The sequence below is a fragment of the Ostrea edulis genome, chromosome 6 (genome assembly GCF_947568905.1).
Source record: "Ostrea edulis chromosome 6, xbOstEdul1.1, whole genome shotgun sequence".
Classification (NCBI taxonomy): domain Eukaryota; kingdom Metazoa; phylum Mollusca; class Bivalvia; order Ostreida; family Ostreidae; genus Ostrea; species Ostrea edulis.
Genome location: NC_079169.1, coordinates 61694889 through 61719786, shown reverse-complemented (window position 1 = coordinate 61719786; position 24898 = coordinate 61694889). Strand labels below are relative to the sequence as shown.

Here is a 24898-nt window from a genome sequence, read left to right as displayed (position 1 = left end):
CTATTAGTATTCTATATCAGTAAAAGAAAATCCTATTTTAATTCATATTTTGCAATAGATATGATAAAAGGAATAAGCATTTAATAATAATTATCAAAATCTATAGTTTAAAATTGAAAAACAATCTCATAAAAAATATAACATATATTTTACACATGCATTTTTGTAAACTTTACAAAAGGAACAGATTTCCCCCCTGAATTTATATAAAAATCAGTATTATGTCCTGTGACATTTTGTTATTATGCTTTAATAAACTTCTAATATTGACTTTGTCCTTGCATGGTCACTTTGTCCATATTTTTTTTTTATATCTGTACCCAGGTTTTGTCTTGTGACTTTTACCCCAACTAATCCCTCTGTGTATAATACACATGGGATGTTCTTTACAGCTCAGCAAGCCCCTGGCTTTGTTTCTCATTGTTCCTTATCTACAATTACTGGGTGAATGACTTTGTGAGGTTGTAATTTGCCATCTAATACTTTTATAAGCATTTCATATCATGATCAACATGTCATGCTATTTCAGTCAATATTATAAATAATTCATTTGACACATAATATGTAATATTGTAGGCTTATATGGTAATATTTGGAAAATAATGGCAAAGCAATTCTCAGCATGAACATTGAAAATTATGTTGCAATATACATGTACATCACCCAATACAAAGGCAAAGGATACATTTTAATTTTTACGTTTAAATTCATATGAAATATTGTGAAATTCATAATCATGTGAATGCATAGCTGCAGAACTGTAGCTCTCTGAGAAAATATTAATTGGTACAGATCTGTCCCAATATTTTCTCAGAGAGCTACAATTCTGCAGCTAGTGAATGTGGTTAACTTATACTACCATTAAGATATGTAATTTCTTTCTAATATTTGTTTAATTTGTACCTTTTTCATATTGTACAACAAAGTATAATTTAATGCACATTAATCCTCGAATTATAATAATTTTTTTTTAGGCTTAATTTTTTTTTATTTATTTGTACAAATAGAAATTAAGTGCATCATAATATATACTTTTAAAGGTAAGATGTACAATTGATATATAATCACTCATTCCAACCATTCATACCACTCAAACATTTCAAAACTATGGATTATAAATTTTGATTAGTGCAAAATTTGTTAATTTCTATAAGGTCATCTCAAATCTTTTAAAATCATTTAAGTGACTTTTTGGGGGAAAACACCTGAAACACTTTTAAAGCCAATTTAAATGGTCCAGGTCAAGCATATTTTGCTTTTAGGCCAAATCTTTGTAAGATCATTTGTGCACTTTGACAATTATTTCTAAATATTCGGGCTAGTATAATGAAGAAGTATGGATGTTTCAATTTTCATTAACATTTAATACCAAAACCATATCTCCTTTTCTTGACCAAAAAAGCCCCCCCCCCCCCCTCCACACACACACAGTGAGGTCTAGATCCGCCACTGTTTAATCTGTGATTTTGGGGCGAAGTTGGATCAATTTCATTTTATGAACAGGTCCAGTGGTACGATGGATTTTTCATTTTCAAGACAAATTAATAGAAATATAAATTGTTAGCCAGTAAAAAGAAGTAATGATTTAAATCAGATACTTGGAACAGTGTTGATGTTAACAGGGACCTATATACTAGTTAGTATATAGCTATGATGTTAACTTATGAAATTCTTATATTGTATACAAGATATTATCCAACTAACAGATAGACTTTTGCAATTATATCTTATGCATTATGAACTGTAGCTAAACAATATCACTATTAAAATCTTATGTCCATTTCCATGTAGTTGGGAATCAATTAAGCTTTCCTGGTTCCGATTTTGGTTTAATTTTTATTTTGTGAACATAAATCAATATTTGTCTAATCACAGGAACCGGTAATTTTGTCTGTAATGATAATAATGAGAGTCTATACGATACCACCCCCCCCCCCCCCCCGTGTTTTTATTAAGAGGTGGTATTGAATACACCCGTAAATATCATTACAGACAAAATGGTAATATATTTACAAGTGCACTCTACGTATTGTTCTCCACGGGCAAGGGGACAGGCACCGGAAGTACGGATACATGTATTTAGAGATTGGCCTTCTACTGGTATATAATAAAATGAATTTTATTGTACCGGTAGAAGGCCAATCTCTATACCGGTAGAAGGCCAATCTCTAAAGCTTACAAAAAAGCGTGAAACGATTACATGAATCGAAAGAGGGATGAAATAGACTACGAATTCATACATTTCAGAGAAATTATTCCCACCAAAAATAATATGAAAAAAAGGTGGGGGGGGGGGGGGGGAGTAGTAATATCCATATTTAAGGTGCCTGTGCAGGCAAGGGCGCATCCAGGAATTGTTTAAAGGATGAGCGGATTGCGACCCAAGTTTGTGCCTATTCCGCCCCGGCCCCAAAGATGGGTGAATATCTCAAACTGGTAAAATGACAAGTTTTGTTTAAAACTATGGAAGTAAAGTGGAGTGACTACAACCCTCTCGATCCGCCACTGATGAACAAGAACTACATTACGGGGATTAGGAAGCACAGGGTTCATTTAGAATAATTGTAATCTTTAAGGAAATCTTCGTGGAGCACATTATCGCAAATAGTTGCTGAAATTGAACCTTACCATAATTCCGCCGGCGAGGATTGCAGCTATTTTCACTTTCACATCGCAGGAGGTGCGTTTGATGAGCTATCAACTTATACAGACAGTATCTCCTCATATCTACATGTACAGGGGCGGGTCCAGGAATTGTGGTTACGGGGCGCCACTTTATGAGGCAGTGGGTCCATGGCGAAGCCCTGGTTGGGGCCCAGGGGGCGAAGCCCCCGGAAACTCCTGGGTTTTACAAATTTTATGGGGCTTGAAATATTTCTCCTATTTAGTCATTTGTATTACATGTATTTTCTATCATTTTAATAAGGTGAAATTAACAAAATGACCCAAATTTTAAGGGTTTTTTGGGAAAATATTAAGTTCTCCCAATAAAGTAATTAAAAAAATTAAAAGATTTTGTCATTTATTTCTCCGCCTGCGCCACCTCTAAATCCGCCACTGATGTATATTGCAATAATCTACCAGAATATACTGACACCTTATAGGTGATACTTCATTAGTACAAATGGACACCACCACCACCACCATCCCTCCAAACGGAGGGGGTGAGACTAACAACGAAAGGGGAAAAACACATTCCGCAAATTATAATATACATGTAACAGGCTGTCTTTGCATTTAGTCCGAGTGTTTTCAGTTATCTTTTTAAAAATTCTATATATTGATTGCAACACAAACATCCTATTATAATTACATGGCGATGATAAAGTCTCAGTAAGTTTCCACAAAGCTGAAAATTGGTATACACCATATTGTACAAACTGATACAGAACTAAAATATTGCGGAAACTTATCAAAACTTTGCGGTAGACTATCAATATAGCAATGTGCATACTAAAACAGAACAGTTTCTGCAAACCGAAATTTACGCAAACTTGATCAGCTTTCAGCAAATTTTCGTTGCGGAAACTACTTGAAAACAACGTAGATATGTCAAGTTTCAGCAGGACACACCAAGTTTTTGCAGGGAGAAAGCTTTCAAGATGAAAAATGAGTGCGGAAACTTGACGAAAACCACTTGTACACCTAAGTCTATGTAGTGAAATTTGTATTTTTCATCCATTTGTAAATTCCATGTTTTTAATGAAAAGAACTTACATGTATATAAATTGACATTAGTAAATACTATGTAATATTGCAGGTAAATTTTGTAGGGTATATAAGCGAGTGGGGGGGGGATTCAGACCAGCTTTTAGTGTTAGGAATTGCATGCTTTAGTCCCAGTTTGTGTTACTCTGAAGTGAAGTCCCAATTGGTTATTAAAATACACGCACATAGATCTATACATTTCCATACACCTATATTCAGTGCAACCCCCCACCTAAAATTTTCAAATTTAAGGTAAATCGCGGTATCTTGTTTAAAAAAATGTACTAAACGATAAAAGAAGCAATAATTTCTTCCACTCCCGGAGAAATAAATGACAAAATCTTTTGATTTCTTGCATTACTTTATTGGGAGAACTTAATTTTGTTCTAAAACCCATAAAATTTGAGTCATTTTATTAATTTCACAAATGACTAAATAGGAGACATATTTCAAGCCCTGTAAAATCCCGGAGCTTCCAGGGGCTTCGCCCCCCTGAACACCACCAACACTTTGCTCTGGGTCCACTGTGGGCCTCAAGGCGGCCCCCGGACCCCCTGCCTCATAAAGTGGCGCCCCCTCCCTGTAACCGCATTTCCTGGACCCGCCCCTGATATTACGAAGTTCATACAGCCCGAATCATCGAAGCTTAGACTGGGTATTTTGAATTGAAGATTTTAAGATTTCCAAAACGCAGTTTGACAAATAAAAACGGGTGTGTAATGCTCTAGTATGAAATTATATTGGAAAAGAAGAATCTACACGCGTGCAAATGCGCATGCCTTTCTGCTGTCTGACTGGCTCTATCCTTCCCACTCTCGCGTTATAATCTAGGGGATAATTGAATTATCTCTCAAGATCCGTGCAAATGGCCACATTTAAGTAATAGACAATTGTGTAGTATTACATGAATTTACATTTGTTGATTTTAAGGCAAGATAACCATGAATTATGTATTGTATTCAGAGGCGGGTGCAATATTTCAGTTTGGGGCCCGGAGAAATTGCTGGGTGGGTGGGTCTAAAGACCGCCTTTAGACCTCAGTAAGTCCAGGACAAAGTCCTGGGTGGTTCCAGGGGACAAAGCCTATGAAAGCTCCCGCTTTTTTCTTTCTTCTTTTTATTGCGAAAACTAGCACCAGTACTCTCTAAAGTATTTTGATTGCATATCTTTATTCTTAAAAGCTGTATATTTGGCATGCGCATATTTAATATACATTAATGAAAAAAAAGTCTAAAACTATATCGCATTAAAAGTGTACAAATTAAGTTTACTTAGTTCATTCCCAACATTGGGTTCATGATCTTTAGTTCCTTAGAATGTATTAAGTACTAGAGACACACGTTACATGGATATGAAAACAGACACTCAGATTTGATTGATAGGATATTGTTTAAGTTTCCTCTCGAGAATTTTTCACTCATATGAAGACGTCACCATTGCCGGTGAAGGGCTAAAACATAGGCCTATGCTCGGTGCTTACGGCCTTAGAGCAGGGAGGGAATTTATCGTGCCACAGAAGTTGAGACAATGGGCCTCGGTTTTTTGCGTTCTCATCCGAAGGACTGTCCCATTGGGTCGTCTCTTACGACAGGCAAGGAGTACTGAGGACCTATTCTACCCGGTGTTGTAAAGCATAAAATCCCCCCCCCCTCCCGCATAGACTTTTCCTCCGAAAAAACGGGCCCGGGATAGACATTCCCCCCGGAAAGATGGGCCTGGAATAGAATTTCCCCTTACGAAGAATTAACCCGGGTCCAACCCCAACCCCCTAAGAAAAACCGTCCCAGTATAGAAATTCCCCCTAAATGACAGTACACCCCCATTCTTACATTTTAGCTATGTATCTGTTTCCATTTCTATTACTAGAATTCTCTTGCTTATTTAGACCCAGTAATTCTTCTGATTATTTTTGTGTGTGTGTATCGTGAACAATCATCATCTTATGATTTTTTATAAAAAGGAAATTGCTCAAATCGTGTAATGGTATATCAAAATTCATTCAGACATCTTAAGTCTTTATCGTTATTTACTAGTATCTAACATTTGAATTAGTAAAGTTGGGAAGAACTTAAATGATTTTTTTAATTTAAATAAACGAGAAAATTGAATTACTTTTATTTATACAGTTCATCTATTTCACTTTTCAGATATTTTAATTATACATCTTATAGTCACGTCGCGCACGGTACTGGTGTTACTTTCATACGTGCATTAGAAAATGTTTCCGCTATGTTTACACAGTTGTATATTTTGTGGATTATTAAAGTCTTATACATCAATGGCAAGGAAAATATATAAATAATAATAATAGCTTATATAAAATATAATTTACACGCATTATATTATCAATAACGGAGTTATATACACGCAGATGTCGTCATTTTTCGTTGTCCCGCGTTACATGAAATACGCATACGCTTTATCCACAGATTAATAAAATGATTGATTTTGTCCCAAATAACGTAAGAATTGGTGTATGATTGTGGCGTCCTTATCTAAAAACCATAAACCAATTACTTTAAACACTTAGTTCATAGAATTGATATAGCGACCTTAAAAATGGCAAAGACAGTGCCTGTCAGTGGTGTCCCGTGTTTGTAGATAGACTGCAAATGCAAATCATCATGACCAGTAGCACGCCTAATACAGGGGGAAGTTGACTATCCTTGTTACATTTATAATGTACATGTATCGTGGAGCACAATGTATACCAGTATTATAAAATTCTGAGTATATCCATGAAGTAGATTGATTTTATCGGTGTCCAGTGAAATGTCCTTTTTCTACAAATACCGCGCTTTTTAAACAATTCTACCATTTTATGTCTTATTTCTAAGCATTATTCCAACGCGAATATTTTAATGAATATAACTTACAGAAAGTACATAAAATTTACTATATAGAATATACAACATTTCATTTTATCCCGCGTCCATTTAGGAAAACGAAAAGATACTTAATGTCCAAATAAATGTCCCATGTGATTTTGTCGCGCAATGACGCGACGTCAATGTACACAACCTACGTCTAGCTAAAACGTAAAATGTTGCTTTTATTATTTTTGAATTATCTAAATTAAAATGATTTTTAAAAATAGTATACAAGGTATTTAAGCTATTGCATGTGTATCTCATAGATATGTTTTACTCTAGATCTGGTACATATACTTTAATTGACTTTATCAAATGACAATTGTACAGACTACATTTTGTTGCATGTACTACTGTATGTCATCGTAGCAAACCACGGGTTATTGTTTCATTCTATTTCACATACGTTTGTGAAATAGAATGAAACAATAACCCGTGGTTTGCGACGATGTACTGTATGTATGCATATAAAAATTCAGCATTGAACAGATACACTTACGGTGTGTAAAACGTTGCAATATTATACAAATCTTGATTTATATACGAAACTCTTTAATCATATTCGATAATCTTGTTATTCATATATGACAAAATTTTAATTATATTCGATAATCTTAATATTTATATGCGAAAATTTTGATTTATATTCGATAATCTTGTTATTTATTTACATTTGGTAACCTTGTTATTTATATTCGATAATTATATAAATCTCGATTTATATTCCATAATATTTGATTCGTATTTGATAATGTTGATGTACACATGCTAGATGTACGCATGAATTTAGTCATATTGATTGTAGGTGAAATGCATAATTTCAAAAATTGATAAAAGAATTAGCTTCATTGACCATGACCTGACCTCGGATGTCTTAAATTTAACTAGAGGAGTTACTCTGCTAAAATTAAACTTTAATAAATATACAGCACTACCAGCCGTGAGACATTTGGCCTACTGCCTGAATTGAATAGTTGACCTTGCCCTAATATGCTGAATAAACCCAGTAGCTATGTCGAAGCTTGGGTGGCTGCCCTGTAATCCCCCATAGGCTGCTTACCTAGCTGGATTAACAAGTGTGATACAAATTTGAATATGTATTAATCGTAATCAGAAACAGGGTGCAAATTTACATATATGGCGGAAAGGGTCGCGTGCAATTTTTTGTGGGGAACTGGGGAGGCGGCCAGTTTGACTACCAACGTAGGGGCAACACAGGGGGCCTTATGTGGACATGGGTGCCTGGACCTGAACGGGTGATCATCTAAGGGGGAAGAGATCTCTGCGCATCTCAGCTGTCTCCTGCGTGCTACCTGGTTTAAAGAGCAAGTACAGAGCAAACTGTGGACCCTCCTACAGTTTCCAACATGCACCAGCCAGTAGCATTCCCTAGGAGGTGGATGTGAGCACAGGCACCAGAACGGTGGATATATATAGCGTGTTAGATCTTATGTACCCCCCCCCCTTCCAATGAATGAAAGATATATACATAAGTCACATATTAAATGAATTGAATGTCAAAATCTTGTTAGAGTATCAGTGACGTGTTGAACAACCTCACTGTTGTATTTAGGACCCAGGTGATCTCTGGCGGGTGTGAGCGATTGCCCCTGGAATATTTCGCCCATATGCGTTGGTACTCCAGAAGAGTAGAGGAAGCCTCTCTCTCTCTCTCTCTCTCTCTCTCTCTCGTAGAGTAAAATAAAAAAAAATCGCATATGAATATCAAGATTTCTCACATATAAATCAAAATTTCCGTCCGCATATAGATATCAAGATTTCTCACATATAAATCAAAATTTCCGTCCGCATATAGATATCAAGATTTCTCACATATAAATCAAAATTTCCGTCCGCATATAGATATCAAGATTATCGAATACAAATCAAGATTTCCGCATATGAATAACAATATCATTAGATCAAAAGTTCAACATCTGACAAAAAAATCTAAAGTCACACGGTTTTCACGAGACCACCCCTTCAAAACTAAATATGATATATATTGAAACTAACCGATTCGCAAGTAAAACATACGAGTATAAATAACACTCTGTATACCTTTTCTACTGTTTATTCAGAAATGAAAGTGAACATTAAAACGTTAAAATGTAATATTATTTGGAAGTTTTTATCTCTCACTTCAACTCACCGTGGTTATTATTATTATTCATTTATAAAGCGCAAAACTACATATACTTTCTATGCGCTGGTTGTTGTTTTTTTTTTCCACTAGAGCGTGATCGATGTAGATCGATGACAGAAACGTACGGGAGTTTTTAACCCCCCCCCCTTCCGTGTTTGGCATTAATAAAAAGTATTAAAGAGAGCAATGATTATTAAACATAGAGACTTGAACAAGTCTATATATATCCTAGAAAAAACCAAAACTGATTTTTTTTACTGTGTTCAAATTTTTCAGAGGTCATATTCATAAGAATTGCAAGCCTTATTTCATGGGATGGTTACCTGTAAAATGCGAAACGAAATCGAAAGGAAACGAAATCTACCGAAGCAAAACGAAACCTACCGAAACGGGTACCCTTATTTCATACGACATGCCTGCTGTTGTAGGCACGGTGAAATAAATACAGTACGTATACTTTGGAGTATTTCTAAGAATTCATAATTTTTATGAATGTACACTATACACGTACAAAGATTTATTTTCAATTTTTAAACATTAAATCATGCATGTGCTTTAGTTATGATATTACAGCTTGGAGATAATGAATTTGTTTAAAATGTGACGTTGCTTTCGTGATTATATTTTGCCACAATTTATGACGTTATAAGTGTAACGTAAAGTGACACCAGTACCGTGCGCTTAGTGAGTCGATTTTTTACGAAAAATCCTACTTATATTGACCATCGTTAAAGTCTTTTGGTAAGCATATTGTATTTACAATAAAAATATTTGTTTGTTTTATGAATATCGTAATATTAATGAGCGCATATCTATTTCCTTAAACTATTATAACAAATGAAATCCGGAAACAGGGGGGGGGGGGGGGTTATATATATACCAGGGCGATTTTTCCGCCAAAGGGGAGACTCTATACTGATTTTGTACATAGGGGGAAATTATATCCTGGGGCGCAATTCCGGGCCCGTTTTTCCGGGGGGGGGGGGGGGTCTATGATACAACACCGGATCCCCACGGGATGAAACATATCTGATATACATATTACATGTAAAAGCCCTACATTAACTGGATACTGGATATTGGACTACAAGGGCTTTGCAATTGAGGACTAACCAAATCACGGTTAGGGTGGTTCGGGAGGGGTTGTCCCCCTCCCTTACGGGAGAAAATATTGAAGCATTACAGGTAATGATCAATTGCAAGCACATTAAATTCTTATCTTTGAAATGATGGGGGGGGGGGTTCCATCTCCACACCCCTTAATTCTGCAAGTGAGACTGTTAGTTAACTCTATGATAAAATTTAGAAGATATAAAACAGAAAGAATTTTGATACAAGTAAAAAGTTTCATATATTTTTGGAAAATTATCTAGATGTGCAATATTTAGGATTAAGCTCAATAAAAATCCGAAGTACGTAACATTTGATAAGGGTAATTTTCGCATGGGGCGCCTCTATGCCGGCTTGATTAGATCGCGTCGTATACGTACATTTAATGACAGAGTGAAATTTTAGTGTTTTTATTGAAGAAAATATGTGGTTGTCATAGACAAAAAACTCCGCACTTTTATCGTGTCCAGAGTTAAATGTCGCACTTTTAAAGGTATTTTGTTGATTAGGAATATGCATTGATTGATCACTATTTTACGATCAAGTGTTGCATCTATATATTTTGGAAAATGAACTATACGTGATGGCTGGTCGAGGGGTTGGGGAAAGGGTGGGTGCTTTGATCAGTCCGCTACTAAAGTTTTCCTAGTAATGAAGACAGTATTAGTTCTTCATTGTAAAATCTATTTCCAATATCAACCGTAACTATTTCAACTCCAGTAAAGCTTCCACCAAAAAATTACAACAAACAACAAATCATCGATACATAAATGTTCGAGATTATGTCTCTAGGTAGTGTCAAAAATAACAACGAAATCTTTCTTTGGAAGCGGAAGACCATAATGATAACAGAGATAACAATGAGGTCTTCAGTTGGAAGCGGAGGACCTGAATTACAGTAAACAAAAAACCCATTTATACTAGACTAGATAGGTTAGGGTCAATGGCTTATGATCTCGTGTCTGACGAAGCGTAACGTGTAGAATATAATAGGGTAGATTGTTAATTGGGAATACAAAATGACTGACTAGTGGGACCACTATTTTTTTTTTTATTTAAGTAGTGTCAAGAACAACGAAATCTTCCGTTGGAAACGGAAGACCTTAATGATATCTTATTCAGGTTTCCATTTGGGAGCAGACGACCTTAACTACAAGACTTGTTCGGTTAGGGTCAATGTGTTATGTTGTCGTGTCCGACGAAGCGTAACGACTAGGATTTAAAAGGATAGTTTGTTAATTGGGAATACACAATGACTGACCAGTTGGGCCACTATATTTTTTTTTATATCCGAACTAAACATCGTGTGATTATTTCCTGTACATATATGAAGTATTCAAATTGTACATTGTATAGAATATCAGGGACTAAGTAGAGTGATTGAACAGTATTTTCCGTTCAAGTGCCATTTCTATCTGGTCAAAACGAGCCTTTTGTCAATTTTGGACCATAAATTCTGCAGGAGGAGGGGTGGCTTCTGCTCCTCCGCCGCTAAAGTTTTGGTTTTTTTTAAATTTCAAAATATTCATAAATAAACACCGCACGATTATCTATTCTAAATATTCAAATTATTCAAAATGTTAACGTTGTCTATTTCAACTTTCAATATAGTTAGGAAGCTAAGTGAATAACGCTGAATTTTACCGCAGATATCCATTGACTTCATTTACCTGATTATTATAGATCAACACAATTATATTTATATGTGTACTTTTAAAAAGTGGCGGATCCAGGGGGTTAAATTGCAATATGAATACTTTACTTTTGAAGAAAGAAAAAATCGAAAACCCAAACAGATAGAAACTCCAAATAAACAATGAAACATACTAGTAAAGATCACAGGAATTTATCACGTACAAAATCAGTATCTAGGTAGTATTAGTGAGTTAGTGTCTGACGAAGCGTAACGGCCAGAACTCAATGGTGAAGTTCGTTAATTGGAATTACACAATGACTGACCAGTGCTTTACGTTCAAGGGTAAAAATGGGCCACTTGTCAATTCTAGAAATTGAACTGTGCGAGGGAGAGGGGGATGTTCGCTCTCGGTCATCCACCACTAAAGTTAATAAACATCATATGATGAATTCCTTAACATGTATATATGTAAAGTATTCAAAATGTTAACATTAAATTTACTTGTATTTTAACTTCCAATAATGTTACAATGATAGATGAGTACCGCTGTTATAGGCATCACCAAAATTATCTAGCTAGTGGCGGATCCAGAGGGGTAAGAAGTAGGCATAAAATCGTGATAACAGTACTTTGCTTTTGGAATAATGATAAATAAACCCTGACAAGACAACCCTGATATATATATATAAATGTCCGTGATCATAGAAATGTATCACATAAAAAATCGATGACTAAGTGGAATAACAATTAATTGTCAATGATAACAGGTTTTCATTGCGAAGCAGACCTTAATTACAATAAACAAGTACACCCACAAGATGTTGTCGTGTCTGACGAACCGTAACGACTAGGATTTAAAAGGGTAGTTTGTTAATTGGGAATACACAATGACTGACCAGTGTCCCCACTACATTTTTTTTAAATTTCCGAACTAAACATCGTGTGACTGTTTATACCATACAAATATGAAATATTCAAATTGTACATTGTAGAATACCAGGGACTAAGTAGAGTTACAATGGGAGTAGTTTTTTTAATTGGAAGTACACAATGACTGACCAATATTTTCCGTTTGAAAGTGCCATTTCTATCTGGTCAAAACGAGCCTTTTGTCAATTTTGGACCATAAATCCTGCAGGAAGAGGGATGGCTTCCGCTCCTCCGCCTCTAAAGTTGTTTTTCTAATTTCAAAATATTAAAAAATAATCCTCGTATGATTATGTATCCTAGATATTTAAAGTATTCGAAATGTTAACGTTGTTTATTTCAACTTTCAATATAGTTAGGAAGCTAATATTAAGTGAATAACGCTAAATATTACCGCAGATATCCATTGACTTCATTTACCTAATTAGTAGATCAACACAATACGTCTACCTAATAACTGGCGGTTCCAGGGGGTTAAACTGCAATATCAATACTTTGCTCTTGAAGAAGAAGAAGAAGGGGGAAAAACCAAACAAATAAAAACTCCAAATAAGCAATGAAACACACGAGTAAAGATCATTAGGAATTTATCACGTACAAAATCAACTCACGACTAGTGTCAGTGGCTGTATTCAATGATGAAGTTTGTTAATTAGAAATACACAATGACTGACCAGTGTTTTACGTTCAAGGGTAATGTCTATCTGGTCAAAATGGGCCGCTTGTCAATATTAGAAATTGAATTGTGCGAAGATAACATCATATGATGAAGGCATGCCTTTATATATATATATATATATATATATATATATATATATATATATATATATATATATAAAGTATTCAAAATGTTTACATTAGATTATATCTACATTTATTTTAACTTTCAATAAGTTAGAATGATAGGTGAGTACATGTACCGCTGTTATAGGCATCACCAGAATTAATTTAGCTAGTGGCGTATCCAGGGGGGTATTATAAGAAGTAGGTATAAAATCGTTGTAACGGTACATGTACTTTGATTTTTGAACACTGATAAATAAATCAGATAATCCTGATATATAAATGTCCGAAATCATAGAAATGTATCACAATATAAAATCGTTGACTAAGTAGTGTCAATGGATTGATTTAAGGTTTCATGTCCAACGAAGCGTAACGATTATGATTTACGAGGGTAGATTGTTAATTAATTGGGAGTACACAATGACTGAACAGTGCTTTACATTCAATAGTCGTGTATATCTGGTCATTAAGTGGCTGGGGAAATAATTAGTACTATGCGTGAGGGATGGGAATGGGACGGGGGATCCGCCCATTCGCCACTGAAGTTATTATTTGAAAAATAAACATCGTATAGTTAAATTCTTTTGCGTATACAAGGTATTCAAAATATTAACGTCATCTATTTTATCATCCAATGAAATTAAAATGATAAGTGAAGACTGTTGTATCCACACAACTTGTGTAACTAATTAGTGGCGGATCTCGGGGTTAATACATTTGTAAGTAGACCTAAAAATTTGCGATAACATTGCTTTGCTTTATGAGTAAAAAAAGTCTACAATATTAATAAAACATTGATACACAAATGTCAAAAATCATATAAGTTTATCACTATAAAATCGCTCGAGATGTTTAGAACACTTAGAGCCGAACTTCCCTAGAGTCGAGACGTCTGTTAACCGTTTATTCGGACACGCCTGTTAAAGTCTTTTCGACGCTTAATGTAAAGGTAGCAATCGGAGAAAGTACTTTGACTTGAGAATGAATACGATTGTAGAAGGGAGGGAAAGATGGACCGAAGCATGCATTTTGTAAAACGATTCTTGTGTTGTTAAATAATCGAGAATCTTATTTGAGATGTCTGATTCGGTTCACTAAACAACTTAGCATCACCTAGCAGAGTTCATGTTTCACCGTAAGCACTTAACACTAATTTTAGAATATGTAAACAAGTTGTAAGCTAGGCCTATTCCGTAATTCAACAACATATCACAGGAACTGGTAATTTAATCTGTAGTAATAATACTGCTACCCTTTATAAAACCACAAGGATGGTGGGTGACGATAATTTTAAGAACTATTTTGAAACGAAGTTTTGAGTGAAGTATCAGCCCTTGTAGGTCCCCCCCCCCCCCCCCCCCCCCCCCCCCCCCCCCCCCAATAGCAGCTGATTAGGGGATGGTACGGTATATGGTATATACCCACACTATTATTAATACAGACAAAATTACCGGTTCCTGTGAACATATTTTAGTACCTGACGACATATGAAGGGTTGTGAATAGTGAATGTGAGCAACTGCATGTGAATGCACGGGCAATGGAAGTTGATGTAAATAGATACATGTAGTATGTGCATGTATATATATTTATACATGCACATACTATATATTTACATTAACTTACAGTGCCCGTGTGTGAATGAGTATTTCATAGTGTTCTTGTCTGCTTGTTGCAATAATATAGTCCCGTCCAATTTTATATGGATATTTTTGTGCAAGGGTTATATGTATACAATTAAAATTGCATGGGGAAAAGTTTAGTAATGCAGAGCTCTAATATCTTTTATTATCTCTCATGTTTTTTAGACATTTATTCACAAACACATAGGCCTACACATAAGAGTTTATAATTACTATATATATTTAAAAATTAATGCCATGCCTTGGCTTTTAAGTACATTTTAAGAATCATGACAAACAACACTTTTTAAGATACAATTTTCTGTTTTATTGTTATATTCATGGAATAAAAATCCCATCCTGTGTTTTATTTGGGATATCTATTCCCATTCATGCTCAAATAGGATATTTACTGCCATTTCATGTTCATTATGGGACATTTCCTCCTATGGGACATTGTATCCCATATTAAGTTTAAATATGGGAGTTAAAATCCTATGGGAGAAATTATATTTTTTCTCCCATAGGATTTTTTGTGGGAGTGAAAATCCCCCAAGTGGGATTAAAAATCCCTCCAAAATCCCATGGGATTTTTTGATTTCAGGTGAAATATCTTAAAACTACAATAGGTGCAAGTGTAAATGTTGGTGCATGTCTTGTGAACATAAAATCCCATCTTTTTTTGTGAAGGGTTTATTTGTATCCTTAATAAAAGGGTTGGCGAAACTCCGGACTTTTGTCGTGTCCAGAGTTAAATGTCGCACTGTTAAAAGCCAAATATGCAACCAGTGCAGACTGTCTAAAAGGCACAGTGAACTACAGTTCATTACAAAAACAAATCAAGTGTCTGTTTCTGTCCCATTTGTATTTGCCGGGAAATCTAACAGCAAATGTGCGCTCTGTAACTGTAAAACCGGCCTCAGAGTTGTACAAAAAAGAGGCGAGAACTGATGCCTTTATTATATTCGGTATATATATTAGTACCAGTAGGTTGTAAATGCTGTTCAAAAACATTTGTTGGGAAAAAACTTAATCCAAAGCATTAATACTGCACCATACAGAAAACGCTATTCCACATTTGATTTAAACCACATAACATCTGAGGTTTCTTATTCACATCAGTTGATATGTCAATGGAAATGCGGAATACGTACTGTTGGATGTTGCGAGCATATATGTCGTGTCATATGGTACCTTAGGTACTCCAGGCATCAGTGTAATCATGTGTGTGTTAAAACCGCTTAATGTCTGATATACACGATGCTGCCTGTGAAACAAATTCTGGTGATGATTTTGATTAAATATCCTTCTTTGAAGTATGAACTATATACATGTATTAGTTTTTAATTCTGAATATTTTGGACAGCGTTTGGGTACGGTACGGTATCTATTGTAACTACGGGTACCATCAATGCGGATTTTAAACTCCCGATTCGCGACCGGTGTCCAATCATGAATAGGCTTATTGTTCGCCCAGTTCACAGGCAAATACTACAAAATATTCAAACGCCTATAAGCAACAGATCACGTATACAACTACAGTAAACCAATTCAACACTTTTACGACATCAATACAAACAGCAGAGTAAAAGTACTAAATTCTAAAGGACATGCACCATCCACCCCTAGGGCTGATGCTAAATTTACATTTAAGCAGTCCTAAAAGAAACTTAGAAGGAAAGCACAACATTACACAATAGGATATAGACTTAATCAGCAGAAAGTTGAAGCAAGCAAAATGCATGTTTTTGCAGGTCATCCATAATTTGATATACTAGGTTCCTCTACACACACTAAATGCACTAAGGTTCTTCCCATTTGCATATGGATCTTTTAAATTGGGTAAGATTTTTTGATCGCCATACATGGTCGGGGAGGTTAATTGTTCCAAACTATGGCTGCTCTTTAAGCTGTCGTATAAGTTTGAGACTGGGGATTAGTCATTTCCTTTATGTTTAATTTTTCCTAGTATCGGGTTCACTACAGAAATACCAGATGAAAGGACAGTAATGAAAGGAAGAAAGAATAAAAGAATGGTGAATTGTAGGTTTCCCTCGGTGGGTTAAAAAATCCAAGACACTTTAGATAGTTAAGCTGTCTAGAAGCCTTCTTGCACAGATATGAGATGTGATTATTAGAATTAAGTTTGAAAAATCCAAAGTGATTTCCAGCAATTTTACATCATCTTCAAAGGCAATGACTGCATCCCTGTGATTTATTATCAATGATTATTCCTAGAAATTTTTTGTGGATTTGACTGCATTTAGTTACAATGAAACCATTCTCTGGGCAATTACAGTAATGGGAGACATATTTTATAACGTTTTCGATTTTATGATCAGATGTAGCTAGCGTGTTCTTATATGCATGATCATATACTGTACATGTAAAGAGTTGATTTGTTTACAAAGAAGGTGTCATTAATAAAAATGTTAAAGAGGTGCTACGAATGACCCCTGAGGAACACTTTTATACGTATTTTCAAAATTATTTGCGTAATTTCCAAGTCTAAAACATTGGTTTCTGTTGAAAAGATAGGTTTTGATAAATTTGAAAGAGGTCTTCGAGACGCCATAAATTTCTAGTTTTAGAAGCAAGAAAATACGGGGGAAATAGTCAAGAATAACCGTGTTATGTTTATCGTCGCTGAAGGCTTTCTTCCAGTTTTCAATTACTCTCAATAGGATGATTTGGCAGCTATATCATGTCCTAAGTCCTTTTGGTATTTATGCTACTAATTATGGATAAACTCCTTTGATGCTGGTTTGAAATTAAAAGACGACTTCCTCCGACTGTTGTTAAACTTGGGTGGTCATTATTAACTTTTAAGCCACAAATGCCTATATCTTTAATTGTACATTAACAAATACAGAATTGGAATCTTTAGTGATGTCCTGATTTGTGGCTAAACATTCATTTTCACACAACACTGTGCCCTTTTGTTGTGATGTTCCCTTGTTAGTGAGGTAGGTTTTCATTGTTGGCCAGAAATCATTGGCGTTTGGTCCCCCAGAGCAATTTTCCATGAAATATTGATTTTTTTTTTAAAGTTTAGTGTCATAATTCTTAGAACCCTATATTTTTCCCAGTCGGTAGGTTTTGGAAATTTGAGATATTTATCATTTACCTTTTTAGGTCACCTGCCATAAACTCGGGTGACTTATTGATCTGTGTCCGTCACCGTGTGGTCGTGCGACATGTGTTGTGTGTTAACAATTTAAGATTTTCAATTGTCTGCTGATAAATATATAACTACCATTCCAATTCTTTTCAAATTTGGTATGATGCATCATTAGAACAAGAGGGACATAAATTGTAAATTTCGATATTCTTGTACCCCCGGAGCCTGGGGCTACCACAAATTGACCAATTTTTAAAGATTTATCTTTCCAACCTCACATGTGTAAGAAAAACTAAATGCATAGTGATGTAGATCAGGAAGGCTTCTACCAAATATGTAAATTTCATGATCCCCGGGGTAGAGGTTCTGACCCCAGTGCGAGGCCAAACTTGGTATATAGTGTTTATGTGTAAAACACTTAAATAACATCATCTTTAGTGTTAATGATACTAAATTGAAAGTAAATGGATATTTAAAAAGAACAGGTCCTTTACCAAAACTGTAATTTTGATGATCCCAGGAGTAGGGGTTTTGGTATCAGGGTGGGGCCAAAATGGTCAGTTATTAAATGTGTTAAAAATAGAACATTTTCTTCTTGATAGCTACCATTCCAATTCTTTTCTTTGTTATAAAACAGTTTTGGGACAAGGAAGACATAAATTGTAAATTTCAGAACTCCTACACCCCTGGGTCCTTTGGGGTGAGGCAAAAACTGCCAACGCATCTTATTTTATACTTTTGCAGAACATTAGAATTAAGCTTAGATATTTTCAGAACAGGAAATTGTTTCTAGATTTTTAGCCTTTGGGACTAGTCATACTTTTAACTAGTACTCAGGTGACCGACAGGGCATGTGGGCCTCTTGTTGCATAAACAGTTATTACGTATGGGGATATATGGCAGAATAATGACCGCGGCATTCCTTTGATCTTTGCAATAACCGTTGTAGAATAAGACAGTAATACCAGCATGCAAGTGTTTGCCTTTAAATATACACTCTGTCGTTGTGTAACTAGCAAAGAAGCCACAATAGTTACCACATAACATATATTCCTGCTACATATGTCAAGATGCATTGAGTATTCTGGTGGGCTAGTGCCCGGGGTCATCCCAATCTCCATCGTTTCTTGATTGTTCAAAGATCTTAAAGCAAAATATTTTTATTGCACATGACACAGTGCACTGCACACCAGGTTTTTGTTCTTCGTTTCTCCTCCTCATTTGCTCCTCAAGGTGAAAAAGAAAATTCCGAACGGAAACCACCAATCATCTCCTTAAAGATGGTTTGGCTTTTGCATAAAATGTAATGGGAAACAGGTTTCTCTATAGAAAAACATCGGCTTTTTTTAAAACCCCAAATTGCCCCACAGGGTGAAAATGAAAACTCTTATTCCCCATCTATAGAACACCACCAAACATCTTCCAAAAGATTATTCAGTTATTGCTTAAACTGTTAAATCTTCTACTCCCATTTAGTCCACAGGGTGAAAATTAAAATTCCGAAGCCTAATTGCACGTCTACAGGACACCATCAATCATCTTCCAAGAGATCATTTAGCTATTGCGTAAAATGTATGAGGAGTCCTGGGAACCAGGCTTTTTCAAAAGAAAAAAAATCAGTTCTTTTTACCTCCATTTTGCCTACAGGGTAAATTTGAAAATTCCGAAACCTTATTGCACATCTACAGAAGATTAATTGGTTACTGATTAAAATAAAAGAGGAGTTTGAAGAGGAAGAAAGTGTGAGAGACGGATGGATAATGGTAACAACAATATACCCGAACTTTCTTTAGCGGGGGTATAATTAAGTTTACAATAAATAGTTAATGTTATTCTTAAAATATGTAAAAAGAAAAAAAAAAGTAATTTGATAAAAGAATTTTAATGTAAACTTCAGTGCTTCAGAAGGAAAACTTGACAGAAAGATCCATCGCCATCTTGTTCTTCTTCACACTACACTGCGCGGTTGTGATTTATAGCATTCAAACATGTCCATTGTTGTGTTACATTTGAACGAGAACTAAGATTTTTGGGGCCTACGATATTTTTAAAGCCTTAAAAATCTGGATGGAATGCAAACCAATGATTATAAGGTTTAATTATTGATGAATTAAATGTAAAACATGTGTATTCAAAATGAAATAAATTTCATTTAATTAATTTGGCTCTTTTCGTCTATAAGATTTTGGCGTAACTCAAACCTGCACAAGAGAAAAACACTTTTGGAAGTTTAGGTTTGGTTATTACGTTTGAATCAAGCTGTATACATGTATGTCACCTTATAATTACGCTCTATTTTGCAGATTTTGAAAGGACCAGGTGTTTTAAAGAGGTTAATGGCATCGGTGGCAATAAATCTTACCCAGAATATCGTGGGAAAGAAAGACGTTTTTGTGGAATATACATCAAATTTTACGATAGTTACGGCCTATTGGAATCTTGGAACATTTCAGAAAGGTGCTGGTGGCAACTTGCATTTCTCAACGAACACGTACTTCGCTTGGGCAAAAACATTTAAGTATTTGATAAATCCTCTAGTGGTTTACACCGACTCAAAAGAATTCAAAAACCTAATGGAAAAACTACGAGCTGACCATATAAACACAACAAAAATATATTTTATGAATCGGACTGAGTTATGGCCCTTTCAGCTGATTGATCAGATACAAACTGTGTATGATTTACCTGGTTATCCTAAATTTCACCCCAATACAGTAAATCCAGGATATGCCGCTGCCCAACATACCAAATACGCCGTTACAGCGGACACGGTGCGCAGAAAAGTGTTCCGTGCACCTTTTTATGCTTGGCTGGATATTGGATATTTTAGAGATATTGTGAATAGAAATGTGTCATTTGAATTGAATATACCAACGGGTTTTGACCCGAAAAGATTAGCTGTTAATCGAATTGACACTCTGTCAATGAACATAGACCCCATCAGTATATTTCGAAACAATATTGTTTGGGTCGGTGGTGGAATGTTCATTGGAAGTGAAACAGTAATTCTGGAGTTTGAACAATTATATCGCAAAGCGGTATTGTACTTTCTTAGAGAAAAATTATCGAATTCCGACCAGCAAGTGTTGTATTCTTTATATAGTAAAAAGGGCAGAGAAGCCTTGGATCCCCACATAGAACTTCAATTATATAATCCAAAGGGGGCTGGAAATCCGTGGTTTTATTTAGGATATTTATGTCGAAAAGAAATTCCTAGACAAAAGCCATAAGAGAGAGAGCAAATGCTTGCATCAATATTTCAATGTATGTTCAACTAAATAGATACAATGGCGGATACTTCATTTCAAATCATAGACAGTGATACTATTTTCATTCCAGCTCAATACCTTTGGATCAAAGGAACATTAGGAATCAAATTTTATCCGAAGCCTGTCGTCTTTGACCTTGTCGCTAACTTTTTCTATTTTGGACGTATCCGCTAGAACAATTCTGTAATTTTAAGAAACTATGCATTCTTGAGTGAATGAAATCCCCTTTTTTATTTTTCTTAGTTTTGTTTTGGTTTGATGTTTTTATTTATGTATTTTAGATGAAAGAGCAATTGTTCTTCAAAACCATGGCTCCAGTGATCTGGATTGGGACACATAGGAATATATGATTATATGTAGGGATTTTTTTTTACATTAGTATTTTTAAAATATCTTCAGAGAAAAAACGTTAACTGTTCCTCAAATTACTTTGAAGGATATTCACGTTTTCTTCGCAGACGGGGTTTCATCTTAGTCAGCATTTCGCAAATTCTATGGTCGTTATAACGATCTAGTTCGTCAATACAACCTCGCATTGGGTCAAATGCTGTCTGACGTGTTTCATACCGATTGTTAAGCCGTTCTTGGCACACTGATTTGACTGCGGATAACTCCGTTTACCTGATCATGATATGGGGCTCACGGCGGGTGTGACCGGTCAACAGGGGATGCTTACTCCTCCTAGGCACCTGAACCCACCTCTGGTGTGTCCAGGGGTCCGTGTTTGCCCAACTATCTATTTTGTATTGCTTGTAGGAGTTATGAGATTGATCACTGTTCGTTATCTTCACCTTACAATCAACCTACATGTAAGACTTACTTGTAATAGCGGGGTATGTAAGCATTCCTAAAACATAATGCGATTCAATTTTCCTTCATGACCCTCGCGGTCAAAATGGAGCAACATTAGGATTCAGTTTTACTTCAGAAATAAATTTTATTTTTCGAAAATGCATGAGGCATGAACTGGGACGTTTCATGCCGGCCTACTTCGTGAATAAACATCATTACAAACAATTCTTGTATTGTTGTTTAATCAAATAATTTTATACTCTATAATTAAGAATTGTTTGTTACAAATGTGAATCGATTTCTTGAACACGGGTGTTAACGGCAGACTAACAACTCAATTTTATGACAAACTTCAGTTTCTCCATCGTCGACTTCCGATATTTATGTAGCAATACTAAGTATTCCAAATTCACCTGCATATTGTGATTAAGTCTCTCAACTGATGCAATACACAAGAACATGTTCTGCATATGATCAGTTTTCAAATCGAGGCAGGCTACTGACAAATAAGTTGATGGTACAGGGATGTCAACAGTCTCCTTATGCTCCCATAATATTGATTAGGAGATTCGGGGCAAATAGGTCTCTCAGTTTATCTGTTTGTACGCAAAACCTTTAACCTTCCTCATAACTTTTGGATGTGTATTGATTGGGCTTTCATATTTCATAAAATTTTATGCTTGATTTTAGTATTATATATATATATATATATATATATATATATATATATATATATATTGGTAATGAAGGTTTAAGTTACACGGAAAAGAGTCATAGTAACACAATTTTACAGCAAAATAGAATTCTTACAAAATACAGCTCGTACTGCTTTAAATCATTGATTTCCAAGTTAAATGTTCCACGTTTTGATTTTAGCCCAAGCATGTACACCCCCCCCCCCCTTTGAATTGTATCCCACCCAATTAACTTTGACGCCACTGAATGTAAGTGATACAGTCCCTGAAATACAAAAGCCCAGAAGGCTCATTCGAGATTCGAAATTCAAAATACGATATTCGAAATTCAAAATCCAAATTAACCAATCAAAATGTAGGTCTCAATAGATTAAAGGTTAGAGGATACATGCATATAAACTTAAAATATGACAGAAAGCTTCTTTAAAAGTTATTATGTATGCTTAGCATGCAGACAGCCCGTAGAAAACGGGAAGGGAGGGGGCAGAAAACTTGTTCCAGCTCCCACATATTTAACTCTGTATTGTGTGGTAAATAGGTCAAATAATGACGAATACACCTCATAATATACCTAAATTGAAATCGTATATGAAGCCTATTAACCGATTATACCCCTCCAACAATTGATTCTAGTTTGATTTCCCCCCCCCCCCCCCCCCCAGTTAAATACTAATCAATAGGTTAAGTACTAGTATACTCTAATCCGCTAGAGTTTCAGAGGCGACACTTTTATTACGTTTTCGTGTAGGCCTATCTTTTTTCTTTTAATTTCATTACGTTTTATTTTCATCTTAATCCATTTTATTTTATTTTATTTATCTATTTTCATTATGAGCTCGACAAGGAACGTAGCCCTGGACGTTAACCGATGCTGTGGGTGTATGGGTCAAGAAAACTGTACTTATCTATATATAAACAATTGAGGAAATTCGAACCATGAATACATATTTCTCTCCGATCTATGTTGTCTCCTTTTTATATATTTGTTTATGTTTTAGTTAAGCTTATATATAGGAAGCTTGATTTCTAGTTTTAAAAGAAATGTTTCGTTGTTTGTTAAACATCTTAGAAGAATAACCTTTCTGTCATATTTTAAGTTTATATGGATGTATTCTCCAACTTTTAATCTTTTGTGACTTACATTTTGATTGGTTAATTTGGATTTTGAATTTCGAATCTCGTATTTTGAATCTCGAATGAGCCTTCTGGGCTTTCGTACTGAAACGTTCTACTTTCCCCACTTTAACAGTGAACGCACGGTGAGCATTCGCAGAGCGAATGGGAGTACACGCAAAACGGTGTAATACATGTATAAGAAAATATATGTAATGGGAATGGGGTGACGTTTTATATGAAAGAAAAAACCATTTGGTTGAACTCCAGTCCTCATGCATACGTGTACGGGTCTTAACCGTATTCACATGACAAGCCACCTTTGAGACCACAGGGTTTTGACACAATCTGAGTAGACTGGTATATATAGTAAATAGTGAGAAGGGAGCTAACAAAGCAACCAAAAATTATCGGTTGCTCGCTTCAAACTCTCAAAACTTCGGTATTTATCGTAATAATGCATAAAAAGTTTTCCCAGTTGAAAGCCAGAATATTGTTCTGTTTTGTAATACATCAATCCTTTACCTGACGTCACAGAAACTTTGAAAAAATAAGTCCAACTTCCGTGAATTAGGTCGCCGTCGTTAACCCTACGCCATTTTTATGGTGCGCCAAATTAACAAAAACTCAAATAATTAAAGAGATCATTAATTCAATTGAAGAAAGCACTAATTGAATTAATGCGCGCATTAAAATCAATTATTGCTCTCATCATATGAATTATGTGCGCATCCATTCAATTATTGCTCTCATCAATTGATTTAATGCGCGCATTATATCAATTATTGCCCTCTTCAATTGAATTGTCGCACGCTTCAATTCAATTGTTGATATCATTAATTCATTTGAAGAGATCATTAATTCAATTAAAGCGCGCATCAATTCAGCTGAAGAGTTAATGCTATCATCAATTAAATTAATGAGCGCAATAATTCAGAATTGAAGATATCATTAATCATTTGAAGAGATCTTTAATGAAATTGTTGCGCGCATCAAAAGAATTGACGATATCTTCTAATAATTAAAGATATCTTCAATTATTTGAGTTTATGTTAATTTGGCGCTCCATACATTTTCTCAATTACATTGGATTTTATGCATCCG

The 24898-nt window shown here is 35.2% G+C and overlaps 1 protein-coding gene across 4 annotated transcripts in view; it reads left to right on the top strand.

Moving 5' to 3' along the window:
• LOC125646004 (uncharacterized) overlaps positions 1-22211 on the top strand; it is a 35383-nt gene extending 13172 nt beyond the window's left edge. For 3 of the 4 annotated variants that reach the window (XM_048872095.2, XM_048872094.2, XM_048872096.2), the window contains exon 2: positions 20229-22211. In XM_048872095.2, the coding sequence (XP_048728052.1) occupies positions 20229-21155 (927 nt within the window). In that variant the 3' untranslated portion in view covers positions 21156-22211. Of the gene's footprint in view, positions 1-8339; positions 9172-20228 lie in introns of those variants that run through there. The other variant, XM_056140324.1, reaches the window with a different exon arrangement.
• Positions 22212-24898: the final 2687 nt, after the last annotated feature.